Source organism: Balaenoptera acutorostrata, chromosome 1 (genome assembly GCF_949987535.1).
Source record: "Balaenoptera acutorostrata chromosome 1, mBalAcu1.1, whole genome shotgun sequence".
In the NCBI taxonomy this organism is placed as follows: Eukaryota; Metazoa; Chordata; class Mammalia; order Artiodactyla; family Balaenopteridae; genus Balaenoptera; species Balaenoptera acutorostrata.
Genome location: NC_080064.1, coordinates 107,076,047 through 107,096,141, shown reverse-complemented (window position 1 = coordinate 107,096,141; position 20,095 = coordinate 107,076,047). Strand labels below are relative to the sequence as shown.

The following is a 20,095-nucleotide window of genomic DNA, read 5'->3' as shown; positions in this document are numbered from 1 at the left end:
TGCTAGAAATATTGTAAGATACTGAAGATTTAGAGACAAAAGACAGTCCCTTCTTCCAATAAACTTATAGAGTATGTAAAATACCAAGTAAACTAACTAACCACATGCAATAACAGAGAAGGCAGAGTGTGCTCTGGCTATAGAGAACATCCAGAAGTAGGTTCCAAAAATAATTCCAAAAGGAGATAATGCTGAAACTAACCTCTAAAGAATAAACAAAGTTATCCTAGCAAAGGCAAGGCTAGGTGTGTAGGCGGGAACAACTGGTATATTAAGGCCCACTCATAATAATTTTAGCTCAGGATGAGTAAAGAGACACCAGCTCCCTAGGTCTGCTGGCAATAACTCTACCCCAAAGGCACCAATAATCTGGAAATCTATAAATAATGAACAGAAGAATCTTTTCTAAGACCAACTCAGTTCCAAACTTTACGTGTTGTCACTTGGTAGAATAAATGTAAATTTCTTTCTGCTATAAAAACATATACTGACTTAGCTTTAAAGCAGCATATAAGGGGTATTATCCATAATCCCATAACCAAATACAGCATCTATTTTTTCCTCTCCTTGCAATAGACATCCTAATATGTATGCAGAATTTTGAAGTAATTTATATCCACTTTTACTTTCTTATATTGAAATTTTCTGTTTATCATTTCAGGAAACACTTTAGGATGGTAACAGAGATTAATAGCAATAGTGAAGCATTTTATTCTGGAGAGGCTAAAAGTTGAGACTGTTGCTACTGATTCACCTGGGATTATCCTAGGATATGCCATTTTATGTCAGTGTGCCTCCACTTCCCCTTCTGCAATATAGGGACTCAGGTCTTGAAAAAGATATTTAAATGGAATGAAATATCCTCCATTTTAATATGAGTTATATGAGTCTAAACCCTGAGCAATTTGCAATGTATTTTCAAGAACTAGAAGTGTTTGACACAGTTATTCTACTTCTGAACATCTATCATTCAAAAATAATCCCATGGAAGAAGATGCCTTATGCACCTAGAGTTTATCAAGAATTACTTATAATAGTTAAAAACTGGAAACCTAAAGGACTCACTATAGGGTAATGATTAAGTAAAGTATTATAATATGACATGACATGTTATTCCACATCATGAATAATAATGTTCCACATTATGAAGTGGAAAATATACTCTCAAATTGTATGAAGTGCTAGAAATTACTCAATTTTCTTTGTCAGTCAATGCTTTCTATATATCAGCAGTTATTGCTTCTTTACACTCTTCTACCTTGGCCAGGATAAGTAGACACCAGGTGCAGGTTACCTCTTCCCTAGTTGGCCTTGGAAAAGCAAAGGGAGAAAGAAGTTTCTGCAGAATGGAACATGCAGAAAAGGAGATAATGAGATAATGGAGATAATGAGACAGATTAAGGGAAAATGTATTAGAAACTACTAAAATGCTATGAAAAATACAAGTTGTTGTTGTTATAATAAATAGTCTATGACTAGTGAAGTGCTTCAGCCATGAAAAAAAAAGAAAATTCAGATCATGCTTGTCTTGATGATCATAGAGCTCAGAAGATGTCCTGAGACAGAGGAAAACAAGTCCTCAGTGCTTCTGGATGTTTTAAAATAGAATTGGATAGAGCTACCTTGGGTCACCATGACATCTCTTTTATTCTGGGCTTTTTCTTCTAACTTTAAATGCTATTTGAATTTTTGCCAGGGACAACTTGTGGAATGTTCTGAGCCCAGTTTGGAATTTTATTTATAGAATAAAATTTCAATTTCTCTGCCCATTTCAATAGGAGCAGTGTCCCAGTGCATCTACTGAATAGATGGATACTCCACACAGCCTTGTATAAATTACCCCTGAGCCACCCAGAATGCAGAGGGCCCTGTGATGAGGGTCAGCCAACTTATCCTTTCAGAGACAGAAATAACCATTTCCCAGACTTCTGGTATTTTACATCCAGCCTTAGCATGTAAGCTGCAAGAAGAAGGGGGTCCAGTCTGATCTAGTGTATAGGAAATAAGAAAGTGGGAGTGAAAGCACTGATTTAGATAAATTTCTCAAGCCTAAATCCAAGTATAGGCCTATTTAAAAGCAGATCAGAGTTGCAAAGGCAGAGATTTTCCTACCCCAAATGCAGAAAATCAATCACTAGAAGTGCTGAATGTTAAATAGGAAATCCAATATCCAAACATGTTTCAATTATAGAATTACGAAAAGGAGCATTTTCCTAATAAAAAGCACTGTATGCAAAGCTGCAGCACCGCTGTAAGCAAAGATACCAGAATCAACCAGACCTTCATGCTCCAACGCCTGCTTAACCTCTCTACCTTCAGCTGCCACATCTATAAAATGGGGAGAAATGCCATCTCTGGTTGTAACTATGCGTTAGTAAACAGGACTCTCTGCTAACTCACCACAAATTCAAAGAGAAATAAATGTCCTTTCTTCCTTTAGGCTGAGAGTTAATACTGAGCAGAATAATTGCAAATAAGCTTTAAAGGGGTATCTTTTAAATGCAATATAACTGGGGTAAATGGGCATTTTGTCTTACTTGAAGGCTACACTTTAACCATGTGGGAGAGGAGAAACAAAATAAAGAATTTTTAAATTTTGAGACCTAATCACTATTTTTCTTGGATGTTACTTCCCTTCTCCAAATGTTCACAGGCATGGCAGGCAAATACAATTAATGCTTGCATTTTATTAAATCAAATTACAGGGTAAGAGAAAACAAAACAAAACAGACTAATTAATTTGCTTTCCTTTCCTAACCTTCAATCTTAAAGGTAGCCCCTAAATAGTTCAAGTTCTCTTTTTCTTGAGTTGTTTGTTCAGGGAAGTTGTATAAGGTTCATATATGATTTATCTGACTTTTATTCAGCTTTCCTATATGCTAGAAACAAGAAAATGTCCATGTAAAAGGGGAGGAGAATTAGTAATGCCTTTTCCAGCACTTAACAGTGTGGCAGGCTGAATAGGGCTCTCCAAAGAAGTCCACATTCCTAATCTCTGGAACCTGTGACTTTGCCACTTTCATGGCAAAAGGGACTTTCAGATGTGATTAAGGATTTTGAGACGGTGAGATTATCCTGGAGTACCCCATTGGGCCCAATGTCATCACAAGGTTCCTTGTGAGAGATACACAGGAGAGTCAGAATGAGAGAGGAGGAGGTGGGATGAAGAAACAGAGGCTGGAGTGATGCCATTGCTGGAAAGGGACCATGAACCAAGGGATGTGGACAGCACAGAGGCTGGAGTGATGCCATTGCTGGAAAGGGACCATGAACCAAGGGATGTGGACAGCCTTTTTAAGCTAGAAAAAGGCAAGGAATGGATTCTTCCCTAGAGCCTCCAGGAGAAACACAATCCTGCTGACACCTTGATTTTGCCTAGAAGACCAATTTTCAGACTTTTGACCTCCAGAATTGCAAGATAATAAGTTTGTGTTGTTTTAAGCCACTAAATTTGTGGTAATTCGTCATAGCAGCAAAAGGAAACTAATACAAACAGGGATTCTGAAACAGTCACACTGCTCTAGGGAGTTGCTAGTCCAGATAGATGAATGCTAAACCTTTAGAGCAGCAGAAGCTGTTTGCGTGGTTGATACTAGACTAATGAAGCAAGCAAATCACCTCCATCATCAGGTTCCTCATCACCTCCATGAGTATATTCCTTTGACAACTCTTTCCCGATTCATGGATAGCAGTTCAGTTAGGGACCAAACTAGCTTATTAATTCGCTATTCCAGAAAAAACCATGCTCTCTCCAAATGATTTAACCAAAGAGTCTGGCAACAGTCAGGCAACATCCCTGGGAAAAAATACTCCCATTGACTTGTAGAGGGCAGATGATATACAGCTGGGAGTAGGAGATATTTAAGTTTGAGAACTCAAATACTCAGCACCCTGTCCTCTGTGGGTAGACTGAGCAAGATAAAGGATATGGAGGCTCATGTGAAGAACCCCTCAGAGAGGGGAATTTCCAGAACTGCCAAGAATGAGATTTGGGAATGGAATCATAGTCTTAAACTTATTCATAAGCTTAATCACAGTCAGGATAAGTAGCTGGGTTCAGAAGCAACTCAGAAACCAAGTCACCTACAAGACTCAATTCAAGTGAAGCAACTAAGAAGAATAGGTTTTGGAATTAGATAGTTCCAGGCTATATTTCTTCCTCAGCTGTGTGTGTTACCTGGTCAAATTTTTAATCTGAACTTCAATTTTCTTGTCTTAAAAATGACTATAATAACATTTACTTCAGACCTCATAGGGTTGTGAGGATTAGGTGAAATAAAGTACACAAAGGGATTAACACAAAAGCTAACAAATGCAAGCTTAATATAAATGGCAGCTTTAGAGTTAATTTTTATTCCACTGTGCTCCCAAACCGCCAATGCATATGTCTGCCTTAGCCTCTATTAGAATTATAGACAACAAAGTCAAACCCTCAAAGGCAGGAACCGTCTCTCTCATTCATTGTTTTACTCTTAGCATTCAGCACAGTGCCTCACCTGTATTGGGCTCACATTTAAAATAAATGTTTATGAACTGATCTTAGCTTCCAGTTAGGAAGTATCTGAGACATCAGTTACGATATATGATTACAGGATTTTTCCATCTGTGACCCACTGGGTGGTGAAATAAATTGAGTCACACAAGTTTTTTTTTTTTTAAAGGAAAAGAATAGGGTGGGGAAAGATCAGAGTACAAAACACATAGTAAGCTTAAGTATTGTTACATGATACATTTGTTTCAGTTACATATGGGAGTGTACTTGGTTGTAATGTAAATACCTTTCTTTTTGAGGGTAGGGATAGAAAAAAAGTGTGAACATAATGACTCTTCTACTTCAGCAACATTTGTTATTTTCTGTCTTTTTCACTTCAGCCATTCATTTTTTTTTTTTTAATTTATTTTTGGCCACGTTGAGTCTTCGTTGCTGTGTGCAGGCTTTCTCTAGTTGCGGTGAGCAGGGGCTACTCTTCGTTGAGGTGCACGGGCTTCTCATTGCGGTGGCTTCTCTTGTTGCAGAGCATGGGCTCTAGGCGCGTGGGCTTCAGTAGTTGTAGCACATGGTCTCAGTAGTTGTGGCTCGCAGGCTCTAGAGCACAGGCTCAGTAGTTGTGGCACACAGGCTTAGTTGCTCCGCGGCATGTGTGATCCTCCTGGACCAGGGCTCGAACCCCTGTCCCCTACATTGGCAGGCAGATTCTTAACTACTGCACCACCAGGGAAGTCCCCATTTCAACCATTCTGATATGTACATAGTGGAATGGCATTGTGGTTCTAATCTACGTTTCCCTAATGACCAGTGATGTGGAGCACCTTTACGCTGTATCTCAGCCCTTTGAATATCCTCTTCATAACCACTTTAGAAAATTATTTGGAAGTATCTACAAAAGATGAACATGCATTTCCTATTACCCAGCAATTCTGTGTATTTACCCAAAAGAAATGTGTGCATATGTTCACCAAAAGACATATACAGGAATGTTCATAGCAACACTATTCATAATAGCCCCAAATGCTCATTAACAACAGAATGGATAAATACATTTGATATATCTACACATGACAGAATCCTATATAGAAGCAAGAATGAATGAACTACAACTACACACAATGTGGAAGATTTGCACAACATAAGATTGAGTGAAAGAAGCCAGATACGAAAGAGTACACAGTGGATAATTTCACTTACATAAAGTTCAAAACCAGGCAAAACTAATCTATTGTGTTAAAAGTTAGGATAACCGCATAGCACAGGGAGATCAGCTCTGTGCTTTGTGACCACCTAGAGGGGTGGGATAGGGAGGGTGGGAGGGAGGGAGATGCAAGAGGGAAGAGATATGGGAACATATGTATATGTATAACTGATTCACTTTGTTATAAAGCAGAAACTAACACACCATTGTAAAGCAATTATACTCCAATAAAGATGTTTAAAAAAAATAAAATAAAATAAAAAAATAAATAAATTGGAAAAAAAAAAGTTAGGATAATGGTTATCCTTGGGGTCATGAGGGCTTCAGGGGTGCTGGTTTTATTCTCTTTTTTGATCTTAGTGCTCATTACATGGGTATACTCAGTTTGTGAAATTAATTGAACTATAAACATATGATTTGTGATTTTTCTAACTTATTTCTGAATTTGTCTGAAATGGCTATATCTAAAGTTCAAACAAGTTAATAAATAATACTTTGTTTTAAGTGTGAAAAACACTGATAGAGAGCAAGAATCCCTGATACACTCACCCTCATTACCATCAAGTGGTCACCTAGTGTTTGCTTGAATAATTATAGGCAAGGTCAGGAACCTATTTACTGTCCAGGCAGGTCACTTGTGAGAAAGCTTTTCCTTTACAGTAAGCCATAACTTGCATCTTCATAACTTGCTCCAATTTGTTGTACTGTCCTCCTAAGAGATTCCAAATCGATCTAATTGACCTAATCCCTCTACCACCAGCTGCTCTTCAAATATTTGAAGGGATCTACCATATCCATGTCCCACCCCAAGTCTTTACTTCTCCAGACTAAAGAGCCCCAGGTCCTTTGGTCACCCCTCAGGTATGGTTCTCAGTCCCCTCGTGTCTCTTGATTGCACTCCTTTTATCTAGTGATGCTCGGAACAGAGCACTAGCCTCTAGGAGAGGCCTGTGAAGAGCAGAAAACAGCAAAAAGTAAATCTAGAGAGTGAACTTCTTATCAATACCCTCTAATCTTCAATATGCCCTTTCTTCCAAGTTCACATTATACGGTTCTCTCCTGTTGAACAATCAGCTAAGATCCGCCAGGTCTTTTCCAAAGTACTGTTAAGCCCCACATTTACCTTCTGTGTTAGTACAGTCTGCCCTCTGTTAGGACTCAGAACATGCATCTGGCCCCGCTCCAGTTCTCCAAAGCTAAATCTTGGAGATGGAGGCCTACCTGTTACGGAGACACCTCTGAATAGCCTTTCCATCACCCTCCCCCCTTAAAAACAAAAATGAAGTCTTTGTCTCAAGACATCATCTCTTATCCTTGAATGAGCCCCATTTTAAAGTATATTGGGGGTGGGGGGGGGAAGCAATGGGGCATGGAGGAAACACAATTCCACCGTGCATCTCCAAAATCTGACCTAAAATCAGCTGTCACCCCGACCTCGACAAAGCCTGAGCAATGACGGGCACCCTGGTTTGTTTCTTTCTCCTTTCCTCTCCCAGCAACAGTTCCAGCTGGAGACGCTGGAGATGAGCATTGCAGGCTCTGCTCACTCAGTCCGTTGCCTTTGTGTGACTAGTAGAGGTTGAGTAGGAAAACATGTCAGGGTGAGAAGGAATCTGATATTTTTCAAGATAGCTGAAATCAAAGGTATCTCTAAGGAAAGACCTGGGGGAATCCCTCTCATCTGTGGAACAGTTATAAGACAGAGAAACATTTCTACAAAAACTTCCAGGCAGCCTCATTGGATATCTTTAACATCAAGACTAGGTGGAGGGGAGATTCATTAAGCAGGAAAACACCAGAGAACAGAACATGTGCAGGAGGACCAAGAGAAGTAGGCCGGGAATTAGGGAGGGGGAGGCAATCGAAGGAGAAGCTTTCAAAGGCCCCTAGCGGTGAGGGGCGACCTCTCCAAAAGGGCGCAAGGGCAGGGGTGGGGTGGGGTGGAGGGACACCAAATCCGGAACGCGGCGGGGGTTGTGGGGGAAGAAGCAGCTCACCTACCTTGTCCACGTCTGCTCCATTTTCCAGGCGCTGTCCTTACTCGCGGGGCGCTCCTCACCCGAGAGTGGAAGCAGCCTGGGAAAATGAGAAGCCTGGCCCACGATCCTCCAGCGCAAAGAACCTTTCCTCCCCAGTTCCCTCTTTCTGTGTCGGCGAAGAGAGAGCTCTGCTCCCCGCTTTTTTAGAAAACCGATTTGACGTGGCCAAACCTCCAGCTAACGGTGCTACGGACACAAGGGAGGGACTGTTCTCAGTAGGAAGCTGGACGTAGAGCGGAGCGGCGCGCGGAGCTGTTTTGGGAGCTGGGGCCAGAGGCAGCCCGCGGTGTGCGCACACACTCCGAGGCTGAGACACGACTGGCTGGCACGAGTTGCTCTGCACCAGCTGAGCTGTCAACCGCGAGGGGAGGCGGGGCTCGCCACAGCCAGTGTGCTGGGGCCGAGCCGGCCCAGGTTGCACGCCGCCGCCTGCCTGAACACACCCTTCCTTCTTCCCTGCCTGGACGATGTTGGCAGACGAGCAGGGAGCTTAGAGGCCTCCATACCCAGCCCTCTGTCCCTCGCCTGTCCCGCTGAGGGGCTTTGGAAAAAACCAACCAACTGTCGGGAAAATTTGGAGAGGAAGTCCTTTTGTGTGCCTGCATCACCCCACCCACAGGTAACCTCAGAGCCAGAGGTGGAGTCTAGGAAGGTTTTAGGTGCAATCCTGGGTGAATGCAGATGCAGACACTAAATGATCATAGGACATGATGTTATTTTCTTAGAGATCTGATATGTTAGTGTCACCATTGATGCGGAGACCAAGAACCTTCCTCAGTAAGGGAAGCAGCCTTACAACACCTTGCAGCCTTATTAGCTGCCTCCTTCTCAGACATCCTGCTTTTATAGTATTCTCTCTCCCTGGGTTTCAGTTTCCCAAGCACAGAGGCTACTGGGCTCTTCCACTAGCTTCAAGAGGGCAGAGGGTTCCTGAACTTCCCAGAATGCTAGAAAAGCTTCAAGACAGTGGCCATCAGGACCTAGGGTCTTCCCTATAAGTGTTCTAAGATCATGGAAAAGGGCTCTTTGGAGATGGTGCTGAGACCCCGTATCATCTATTTATGTAACAAAGTTTAGACATGTCAGACATGCTATAATTAAACGGCTTACAGCCTTGAAGCTCCTTTTTAGCTCTAAAATAAAAACTTTTTATTAAGTGACATAATCACTGTTATTATTAGCATTACCACTGACCTTTTTTTTTTTTTTAATTTACAGAAAGCTTTATAGTGCCCACATGTGGCAATGTTGACTTGGTTGTATTCGTTTCACAGATGATAAATTTGAGACCAAAAAGGCTGAAGGTCTCTGTTAAGGCTCTGATACAGGCCATCTTCTACATGGTGTGGCCCCGGAGACATGTCCTCTGAAGAAAAGACCAACAAGCCTTCTCTAGAATGAATTGATTCTCTCAGGTATCCTAAGAGTTTAACTCAGGAAGGACCCTAGCATGCCTAAGTATTGCTGAGACTGTGGGGAGCCTGTATTCTTGGGGCAAACTATCATTCTGCCTCCCATCTCTTGGGTTAGTTCCCCTAATTATCAGTACAGAATAAGGGTTGGGAGGGCAGGGTAACATTAAAACATTTGAGAGTTCAGAAGAAATGTCTGAAAGGCCCCTAGTGTAGAACCCCCCAACCTCAACACAACTAGTACCTAAGACCACACTGCTCCTGAGCTTAGAATGTTTCCAGGAAATGTTTTAAGGTCCAGATTGACCTGATTGACAAGGTCAAGCCTGTCCAGATTGACAAGGCTTAAAGGTCACTTCTCTAGAAAAAAATCTCCTGCTGCCTCTGAAGCCAAAAAAGAAAGAAAGAAAAAAAGGGGGAGCAGGGAGAGTCAGAGTTCCATCTTCCATACTAAAGTTGGTACTATATTTAGTTTTGTCTCGAATCAAATTATGGGCTACTGAGTTTGGAGAGGAACTCTGTCTACAGCCAGACATGTGCTGCATGCAAGAAATTATAGCACTAACTAGATAAACTGTGGAGTCCCAGAATCGAGGCTAGAAAATATGCTTATTCATTTTTAAAATAACTTGTTTACTAAGTTCATAACACATTCATTGTAAAAGATTTGAAAATTACAGAAAAGTATATAGAAAGTAAATTACCCATAATACCCAGAGATAATCAATGTTAAAAGTTTAATTTCTTTCCAGTCTTTTAAAAATATATCATTTAACCCAAATGCTAACTCTCTCTTACACATATAAGAGTATATTATTGAAAAAAGAAATTTTTTTGTTTTTAAAATTAAATGTATTGTCAAAAGAACTAACTTTTTGTCTTATATTTTAAAAGAAAATATTCACCCACATATCCACTCCTCCAGCACAACAGTTTAAATTTCTCCATATTCCCTACAATTATTATCCATATATATTACATACCTATTTGTATAGTTACAATTACGTACAGCTTAGACATGTTTATATCCTCTTTTTTCATTTATTAGATATTTGTCCCTATTGTTAGAGAATGTTCATATTTATTATTCTAATGATTGTATATTATATAAATCAATATAACCATAGTTTACTTAATAATATTCTATTACTGCATAGTTATGCTGTTTCTAATATTAGACTCTTATAAACAATGCCTTAATGAAGTTTTCCTACCTTCATTATTTTAGTCTTTTGAATTATTTCCCTAGTATAACTTCTTAAGGTATAGGAATTTTAGGATAAAAGGACCTTCTAATTTTAACATATTGCACAGCTTCAAGAGCACTAGGATTTATCATTTTAATTTTTCCTTATTTAATAGATAACAAATAACTTAATAGTAATAAGGTATTTTAGATATGTCTATATCTATTTATATAGTATATAAATAATTTAATATCATCTCATTTTACTTTATATTTCTCAGAATACTAACTAGTAAGCAGTATTCCTCTTTTATATGCTTACTTGAAAACCATTATCTGTAGTAGCTAGTCATGAAATCCTGCTGTGTTGAGTCATTGTATTAGTCATCTTTTTGCTGAAACAATGCTGCTTAACAAAGAGCTCCCAAATATCAGCATTTTACAACAAACATCCAGTTCGACTCAAGGATCTGTGGTTCAGGTATGGTTTGGTTGGGCATGGGTTCAAGTCTGCTTCATGTAGCTCTCATTCCAGGACCCCCACTGAAGAAGCAGTGGATACCTGGGGAATATTCTTCTCATGGTAGAGTACAGGAGTGTAAGAGAGTTGGCAGAGACTGTGATGTCTCTTAAAATCTCTGCTCAGAATGGGCACATTGTCCCTTCTGCCATATTCCATTCCCCAAAGTAAGTCACATGGCCAAGTCCAGAGTCCTTGGTGCAGAAAAGTACACTCTGCCCACAGAGTGCAGAAGGGGTGAGTATTTTGGAACAACAATAAAATCTACCAGTTACTGTCAATTTCCACTGTTGTATTGATCCTTGAAGACAATATTTGTCAAGATGAAGTTTTCATCAACTGGGGTCTCTGAGTGACTCTGACGATCAGTGTTCCTGCTGGCCCAAATTGAACATGTGGAATGAGCAAGAAATACATTTTTGTTGTATTAAGTTACTGAGATTTGGGGACTATTTATTACTGCAGCATAATGTGGTCTATCCTGACACACTTTTTAAAATTTTTTTCATTTCATTTTATTTTTTAACTCATTTTGAGACCAAGGCAGAGAGAAGACTATAGATCCCATGGATCATTATGGTAGAAAGTCACACATCTTCCTTTTTGCATATCTCTCCCAGTTTTCTGGATTAGAACTCAAAGAATCTGGATAGATAATGTTGATAAATTAAACCAGTTAACGTTATTCTTTCCTGAGTACACTGCTTTTGAAATGGTCAATTGATTGTGCTTCAGGAAATGTCTAAATTGATGATAAGGGACAAAAAATAGGAAAGTATCTCTGTCTTCATACTCAGCTCCAAATACTCCAGTGGTACTTTTACCTTCCATTTATTTAGTTTTTTAAATTTCCTTTCTCTTCCTTCTCCCCAGCTGGACTCTGGGTAAAAAAGGACTATTGCTCTTTTTTTTTTTTTTAATTTAATTAAGTTATTTTTGGCTGTGTTGCGTCTTCGTTGCTGTGCGTGGGCTTTCTCTAGTTGCAGCGAGCAGGGGCTACTCTTTGTTGCGGTGCGTGGGCTTCTCATTGCAGTGTCTTCTCTTGTTGCAGAGCACGGGCTATAGGCACGTGGGCTTCAGTAGTTGTGGTGCGTGGGATCAGTAGTTGTGGCTCGCAGGCTCTAGAGCGCAGGCTCAGTAGTTGTGGCATATGGGCTTAGTTGCTCCATGGCATGTGGGATCTTCCTGGACCAGGGCTCAAACCCATGTCCCTTGCATTGGCAGGCAGATTCTTTTTTTTAAATAAATTTATTTACTTATTTATTTTTTGGCTGCGTTGGGTCTTCATTGCTGCACGCGGGCTTTCTCTAGTTGTGTTGAGCGGGGGCTACTCTTCATTGCGGTGCGTGGGCTTCTCATTGCGGTGGCTTCTCTTGTTGTGGAGCATGGGCTCTAGGCATGCGGGCTTAAGTAGTTGTGGCAGGAGGGCTCAGTAGTTGTGGCACATGGGCTTAGTTGCTCTGCAGCATGTGGGATCTTCCTGGACCAGGGCTCAAACCCGTGTCTCCTGCATTGGCAGGCAGATTCTTAACCACTGCACCACCAGGGAAGCTCAGGACTATTGCTCTTGATATAGATTACTCCATGAACTATAAGGCAATAATAAACATAACCATGTCTAACATATTTTTGCCGTGTTCTCTTCTAAAAGTGTTATATGTACCGATTCCTTTCATCCTCACAATAACATGATGAGATAGGCTCTAGTTAACTCTGTTTTGTAAGTGACTACTGTGGGACACAGGGAGGTAAAGTATATTGCCTAAGTATACAAAGCTGAGATCTGAAACCAGTCTAGCTCCATAACGTCATGCTTAACCACTCACTATGTGCACTGCTTCCCTGATTTTGACCCCTAACATTCACTGAGACTTAGATAGGAGGATGATGTCTGCAGCATCTGTCGTTTCACCGCCCACCATTTCACTGCCCAGCTGACTTGGTTAGTCAGCAGATGTCTCCTTTGTCCCTCACAGCTCCACGTCTACCTCTCTAACCCTGGGTTTAAAAAATGTCCTTTGCAGAGAGGAATCATTCTGCAGGCAAGGATAGAGTGTCTGTGGTAAAGATGGCCACAAATTCTTTCCTTCTTCTTCCATTGAGAGATGGAATCTAATTCTCCTCCCCTTTAATCTTGGTTGGCCTTAGACTTAACTGAATATAGAATACAATATAAGGGATGTTCTGGGCCTGCCAGGGCTAATTCAAAAAAGAAAAAAGCCTTGCACCTTCATGCAAGACTCTTGAAGGCACTTGCTTCAGAAGCCCTGAGCTTCAAATATAACAAACTCCCCATATAACAAACTTGCCATATAACAAACTCCTATGCTAGAGAAACCATGTGGAGAAGCCCTGATACTACATGGAGATGGGGAGGGGCCTAGCTGAGCCCACCATCTAGCAGTTCCCACCAAGGTGTCTGGCATATGAGTGAAGCAGTCTGGGACCTTCTAGATCAGTTCAGCCATCAGCTGGATGTAATCGAGCAGCTCCAGCTGTGGTATATGGAGTAAATTTGCCCTGCTGGGTTATGCTAGAATTACTGATCCCTAAAACCATGAGATTTAATAAAATGTTTTTTTGCGTTGAGCCATAAGTTTTGGAGTAGTTTACTAAATAGAAATAGATAGCGGAACCATATTTGGTACCTGTAAGTGGGTTGTTGCTATAACAAAAACCTAACACAGGTGGCAGTGCCTTTGGGACCTGGATGCAGCAGAAGCTGGAAAGACCTCTAGGAGAGGGTTAGTGAAAGCTGGAAGGACACTGAGGAGACTGCTAGAGAGACTGTGAAGGACAGTGAAGAAAATATTATTGGGGGCTGAAAAAAAATGACCTGTGTTATATACTGGCAGAAATTTAGCAAAACCATTACCCGTGGGAATGTGGAAAATAGAAAATGCACCTAATGAATCGGTAGATCTGGCAAAGGAAATTTTTAGGCAGAATTTCAAACGTACTAACTGGTTGCTTTTAACCACATATGATGAGATATGGATAGAAAAAGATGGGCTAAAAAAAGAAAAGAACCATTCAGTTTTTAAGCAGAATTTAGAGTAAATATAGCCAGGATTTGCTAGATTCAAAAATCAAACTGCTTCTCCCATCTTCAGTTTCTCCAAATAGTAAAAGCTTTCAAAATAAGAAGTAGTCTCAGGGAAAAAAAAATCAAATCCAAGATGTAACTATTAGACACACGGTTAAGACCTCAAGAAGGTTTAAGGTGGCACCTCATATACCATTTCAGTTAAACAAAGAGGCCAGTACGAATCTTAAGGGTGTGCCTTTCCACTAGACAAAAGAACTTCTAAAATTTTAAGGGCCCATTATTTTACAGCAGCCTCTCAGGCAGCCCAAGGTACAGAAGACCTTGTTTCAGAATAAAAAGTGGTATGTCTTTTGTCTAGGAGACTTGATTATAAATTAGTACAAAAGATGCCCTCAAAGTTTTTAAGCAAATTGTACCAGCAAGGACTGAAAGGGGTTAAGACAGCACAGCATGAAAAGATACCTTTGGACCTTCAACCAGCTACTGAGGGGAAGCAGGCTGAGAAAGTTACCCAACTGCAGAAAAGGATCATTTCTTATGAAAAAAGAAGAATGACTCAAAGAAAAAACCCCAGAGGACAGACCCCAGAAGCCTCCTCTTCACCTGAACTTGATTTAGATGGTGAGATTCTGGACTTCTGAACCGACACAGTAAAAGTTGTGAAACTTCTGGGGGATTTGGGAGGAAGTAAGCAATGCACATAGTAATGTTTATGGCCAAAAGGTGCAAGACTATCATAGATTAAAGATGGTTGAAAATTCTTCGCTACTTCTCCCATTGAGAGGTGGGGTCTAATTCTCCTCCCGTTGAATCTGGGCTGGTTTTAGTGACTTTCTTGACCCATAGAATGTGGCGTGAGGTCATAAATTCTGAGGCTGGGTCAGCTTCCACCTAGGTCTCTTGATATACTGAGCTGCCAAGAAAGAAGTCTGATTACCTTGCTGTAGAGACACTGAGGAGAGGCCCCGAGACCACTTGTGAAATATTCAATATTACCCAGCAGTCCACATGAAGGCACCAGGCATCACTCGGATTCTATGCCTGATGTGAGTGAAGTTGTTTTGGGACCTTCAGAGCAGCCTTCAGCTGAATACTACTGAGTGACCCAGTGAATGCCACATGAAGCAGACAAATTGCTCAGCTGAGACCTGTCCAAATTCCCGACCCACAAAAATCACATGATATAATAAAATGGTGTTGTTTGAAGTACATCATTATGCAGAAATAGACAACTGGAGCAATGCCTTCAAATGTACACAATAATTCTGATATATTATTTCATTCATTCATTCAAAAATACTTATTGAGGACAGTTATGTGTCAGGCACTATTCTATATACTAGGGACACAGCAGTTAAAAAAAAATAACCAGCAAAGACCCTGTTTTCATGGGGTTTACAGTCTACTAGGATAGACAGACAATAAACAAAGAAATAACTACAATATGCCAGATGGTGATAAGTGCAATGAAGAGAAACCCAGCAGTGTTAAGACAGCATCCCAGCAAGGCAACTCTCTTTTATAAGTGAGGAAATGGGGCCTTAGAGAGACTAAATGATAGGCCAGTAAGAGAAACAGGTTCCCAGGTATAGTAAAACTGGAGCTTCGTGTGGTGAAAAACTGTCCAATAGAGTTCATAAATTCAAATCTGTTATCTGTATTATTAGTGCAACAGAGGAATCTAATTGGCAGAATTGAGGCTTGGATGGATGTACCTGGTTACCCAGGCCATGCAAGTAACCTGGAGAGAAAAGGTTATAAGTACTATATGAATTGAAAGATCTGCCCTTCAGTAGCTGGAGTGGGGCAGGGACTGGGGAGATGTGTGACTCTGGGGACTATACACAGTAAGTGGCAGCTGTGTCTCAGAGCAACAGAAGTCAAAACCAGAAACAGTTTATGAGAGACTGGGAAACACTCCTTGGGATAAGCAGAAATACTTGTGATGGGGAAGGCGGCTTTGTAAAATACTTCATTTCCTAAATGAAAAGGTGGGAGTTCAAAGGTAGCTAATGCTCATGAGACTTCATTTATTCCCACAAGCTGATAAAACTCAGGGACAACTTGGTTACCTTAGTTCACTCAATTCAACATTGGTTCAACAAATGCTTACTGAGCATGCGCTAGGCATTGTACTACATGTTTAAAATCTAGTGTGGGGAGTGAGGCAGGCATTCATCAAACCATAATGCAAATCGGATTGTGTAAGTGCTACCATAAAGGTACAAAGAGGAACATAAAGGAGGGAGTGATTAATTAAATCTGATTAGAGAAGGTTTCATAAAGAAGGTAGTGTCTGAGTAGGGTCCTGAAGGATGCTAGGGATAAAAAACTTTATCATATATTAGGATTGCAAATGACAGTAGTTTTATTTAAGAATTTAAATTTTCGTTGGTAGAAGGAGAAATGTTCCCAGTCTCCTCTGAGTGACTGCCTAGGGTCCCATTCATTTGGAAGAGCTGTGCAGCAGAGCTGATGTCACTGGCTAAGGGAGACTTGGGCTCAGATCAGCCCTGTCAATTTCCAGCTTTGTGATTTTGACAAGTTACTTAAACTCTGTGTTTTAGTTTCCTCACTTGTAGAATAAGTGTAATGATAATGACAACATAATAGGGTAGTTGTGAGAACAAAATGAAATAATACAAGAAAAGTGTTTAATTCATTGCCCAGCACATTTTAAGCATTCAATAAATCACAGCTATTCTTTTGTTAATGTTTGCAAACCAGGCAGGATTCCAACCCCGTATAGAAGTTGTGAATTTTAATTTCAGTTCTGCTCCAAACTGCTCTCTCGGGCTAGGCCAGTGACCCAGATTTTCCATTTCTCAGCTCTGTGATTTATCATATGAGACCAAGACACTGGCAAGGAAGCTGAATAAGCTGGTTCTCCCACTTCCCGGATGGAGTTCTAGGCACAAAAAAGTGGATACTTCCTCCGTCTTGTATTCCTCCCTTTATCTCAAAACTTCTCCCCCTGTCTTGAGGACTGTGTGTACGTATGTGTGTGTGTGTGTATTCACACTTCACTAGCTAGCCTTGTCTGTCAGCTGTAACAAAAACCTCAAGGAAAGAAATTATGACCAAGCTTTCAGACAGCTGGTGGTAATTTACTCATACAATCCCCTTCCTTTCAACACCCACTATTTATGTGTATCTGATGTTGGAGGAGGGGGAATCATGCAAGAAATGGGGTATGTAAAGTTCTAGGAAAAAGGAGTTAGAACAGTGAAGAAAGACTTGTGTGAATTACCTGGATAATTCTCCTTGCTTTGAACATAGATATTGGGCCTTAAAAATTGAAGGGACTGATGTGAAGGTTAATAAATAAATTTCTGGAACCAGAAACAATACTGGAATAAATTAACAAATAGCTTTCAAGGCATTCATGATAATTTCACCATCACTAAAACCTGAGTCATTTTCCAGGACCGGACAAGCAGCTCCAGTCCAAGGCCAAGAAGCATGTACCAGGCAACCTAGGCCGCTTAAAAAACCCATGGAGATTATAACTAAAGGCAGTGATGATCCTGGTTTCGAGCTCAGATTGGATTCTGAATTAGGAAACATATTGCTAAGGACAAGGCAGCCATACAGCTATGTCCCTGTCTTTGTTTCTCGTATCATGCCATCTACTAGCTTGTCCCCCAATTGATCAAGGTGGATTTTTCTGGCTTTAAAATTCTGGCAGACACTAAGAATCCCTGGTGTTCTATCTCCTTGATAGATTAGGCTTTATATATATATATACACACATTTATATATATATATTATGTTTCATATAGATGTATCTATATATACATTTTCATGTATATAGACCCAGCTGGCAAGGGTTCAGAAATATTGAGATACAGCCTCAGAAAGCCTCACACAATCAAGAAAAAAATGTTAATGAGAAAAATCCCTCATTTGTATGTGCACTTCTGTTTTCATTTTCACGTTGTATTTATCTACAATGTGAATCAGTTTTTAAAACCTTCCATTTTGAGAAAAATTTAAAAATTTTCAAACATATGGAAGAGTTGCAAAAATAGTACAATGAAGTTCTACAAATCCTTCACTTGATTCACCATTTGTTAACATTTTGCCACATTTGTTTTCTCTCTCTCCCCCACACACAGTTACTGATGAACCATATGAAAGATGCAGACACTTCACCCTTAAATATTTCAGTGTGTATCTCCTAAGAATAACTAAAATTATTAAATTACTGTGATTATGTAAAAGAATATACTAGCTCTCCCAGGTCAGCTTTTGTCACTATTAAACAGAATCTGATTGATGTATTTGCATTGTTACTTAATTAATATCAGGAGCTCTCCCTGGTAGCTATTTGGCTTAAATCTGCACAACCAAGAGGGCTCATCAAAATAATCACTCCAAGGACAAAGGTGAAATATACAACAGAGACAAATTCCCTCTTCTACACTTGGCACTACTGGAAGTAAATTTCTTGGCAGTTTAGAACAGCTGTTTGTCCTTTCTCCAAGCTGGAAAGGGTTCAGAAATATTGAGATACAGCCCCAGAAAGACTCACACAATCAAAAAATAATTTTAATGAGAAAAATCCCTCATTTGTATATGCACTTTTGTTTTCATTTTCATCTTAGCATATAAGAAGCCAAAATACTGAGCTGTGGAGTTCAATATCAAACATCTGGCAATCCTAGACAAAAACTGAGCATACCCCAACAGTCCTTTATCCTTGCAAAGTTCACGTGAGTAGAGTGGCCATAAGAGTTAATCCATTCTAGATCATATCAGTTCAGTAAAAGGACAAACACACCCAACTTTAACCACTATGATTCTTTTCAACTAAAATAATCTTTAAATTAGACAAAAAGTATTTCCCATTTTTAGGCTAGGTCTGTGATATACCAATAGGTATAGAAATACTAGCTGAGTCTAAATCAATGGTTGTGATATAAAGAAAAGAATTATTGCATCTTCTATTTGTTGGCTTTGGTAAATTCTCAGGAGATAGAGGGAGGGAAAAATCAAGGCCAGAAGTTTCCTGGTACTGATGGGCTGACAACTGGTTCAAGCTTTTGATTCAGCTGTGAAGGTGTTCAGGCCTGGACCTAAGGTGAGGGGAGGGAGGTAGTCACCTGTGGTACAAATTTTAAAAGATGTCAGAAGCTCAGTAATCAAGACAAATGCAATATTCAAATGCAATATTTTAAAAAATAAAATTCTTGCAAAAAATCCATAATGAACAAAATGTCAAAATCTTAAATAAAGACAGGATCTGCATGTGCATAATCCTGGCAGTGAGCGCCTTACTTGCTTCACTCTGGTCGGCACCCTGTTGTTCATCCCAGGTGGTGTGACAAGAGCCAAACCAGTACTCTCTAATGCTGTGTTCTGCTGACCTTGCTGGCAACAGCTCTCTGTGTGTAATGAACTGCCAGATATCAGGTGGCACCTTTAAGACACCACAGGGCAAAAGTGACTATATGAGCCAAGGCCAGCTCTTCCAACCTCCTTCCCAAATAGTTTTAAGGCTCAAGGGAATGTTTCTGGGTTTTATAGGGCATCAGGGAGATGACAGAACAGATGAGAACGGGAGATGGTGGAAGAGGGAAAAAAGAACAGTTTACCTCATGAGTTGCTGCTAATATAACTAGAATGGAATTTTCAAGCACCTATCCTTTTTAAGAAAACCCTGAGCCCTTACTCTCAGTTTGAGGTACCTGCTCACTCAACTCAAAAACCAAATCTGCCTCACCTTTAGTCTATCACATGAACTGCAGTTGGCTTTGGAAATCAAAGTAGCCACGCTACCTCCTCCATAAAGGCTGTAATGAATTCCAGCTGCTTAGGAAACTTCATCAAACTGGAGCCTCTCCTTTGGCAAGAGCTGCTCACCCATGAGTACCAGAGCTGATGGTGTGACAGTGCAAACCCCTACAGGTGCCCCTGCTGGCAGAACCTATCTTACGGACTCAGCCTTACAATGTATCTTGTTTGGTCATTAGCTGGGACATGAAAGGTCCAGGTAACCACAGTCACCAACAATCCCCCTACGTATGATCAACACCTGACCTGCCAGGCCTTCTGTAGGCACCAGGCATTTGCATGTTCCTTCATGTGGCTTGCCTGGTTCCTAGTGGTGAGGCACGGAGGCCTTCCTTCTGCCTCTCTACCTACATCGGCCTCACAAGGACAGCCTGTCTTGCTAGTCTTGGGTCCACTGTACAGA

General features: G+C 40.5%; 1 protein-coding gene across 10 annotated transcripts in view; it reads right to left on the bottom strand.

The window, feature by feature from the left end:
• The window catches only part of PDE4DIP (phosphodiesterase 4D interacting protein), a 214,041-nt gene that overhangs the window by 177,912 nt on the left and 16,034 nt on the right, over window positions 1-20,095 (bottom strand). Inside the window, exon 1 of one of the 10 annotated variants that reach the window (XM_028163362.2) lies at window positions 7,692-7,929. The exons of the other annotated variants lie outside the window; for them this stretch is intronic. Coding sequence (XP_028019163.2) covers window positions 7,692-7,711 — 20 coding nt within the window. The 5' untranslated portion in view covers window positions 7,712-7,929. Of the gene's footprint in view, window positions 1-7,691; window positions 7,930-20,095 lie in introns of those variants that run through there. 10 annotated transcript variants of the gene reach the window in all.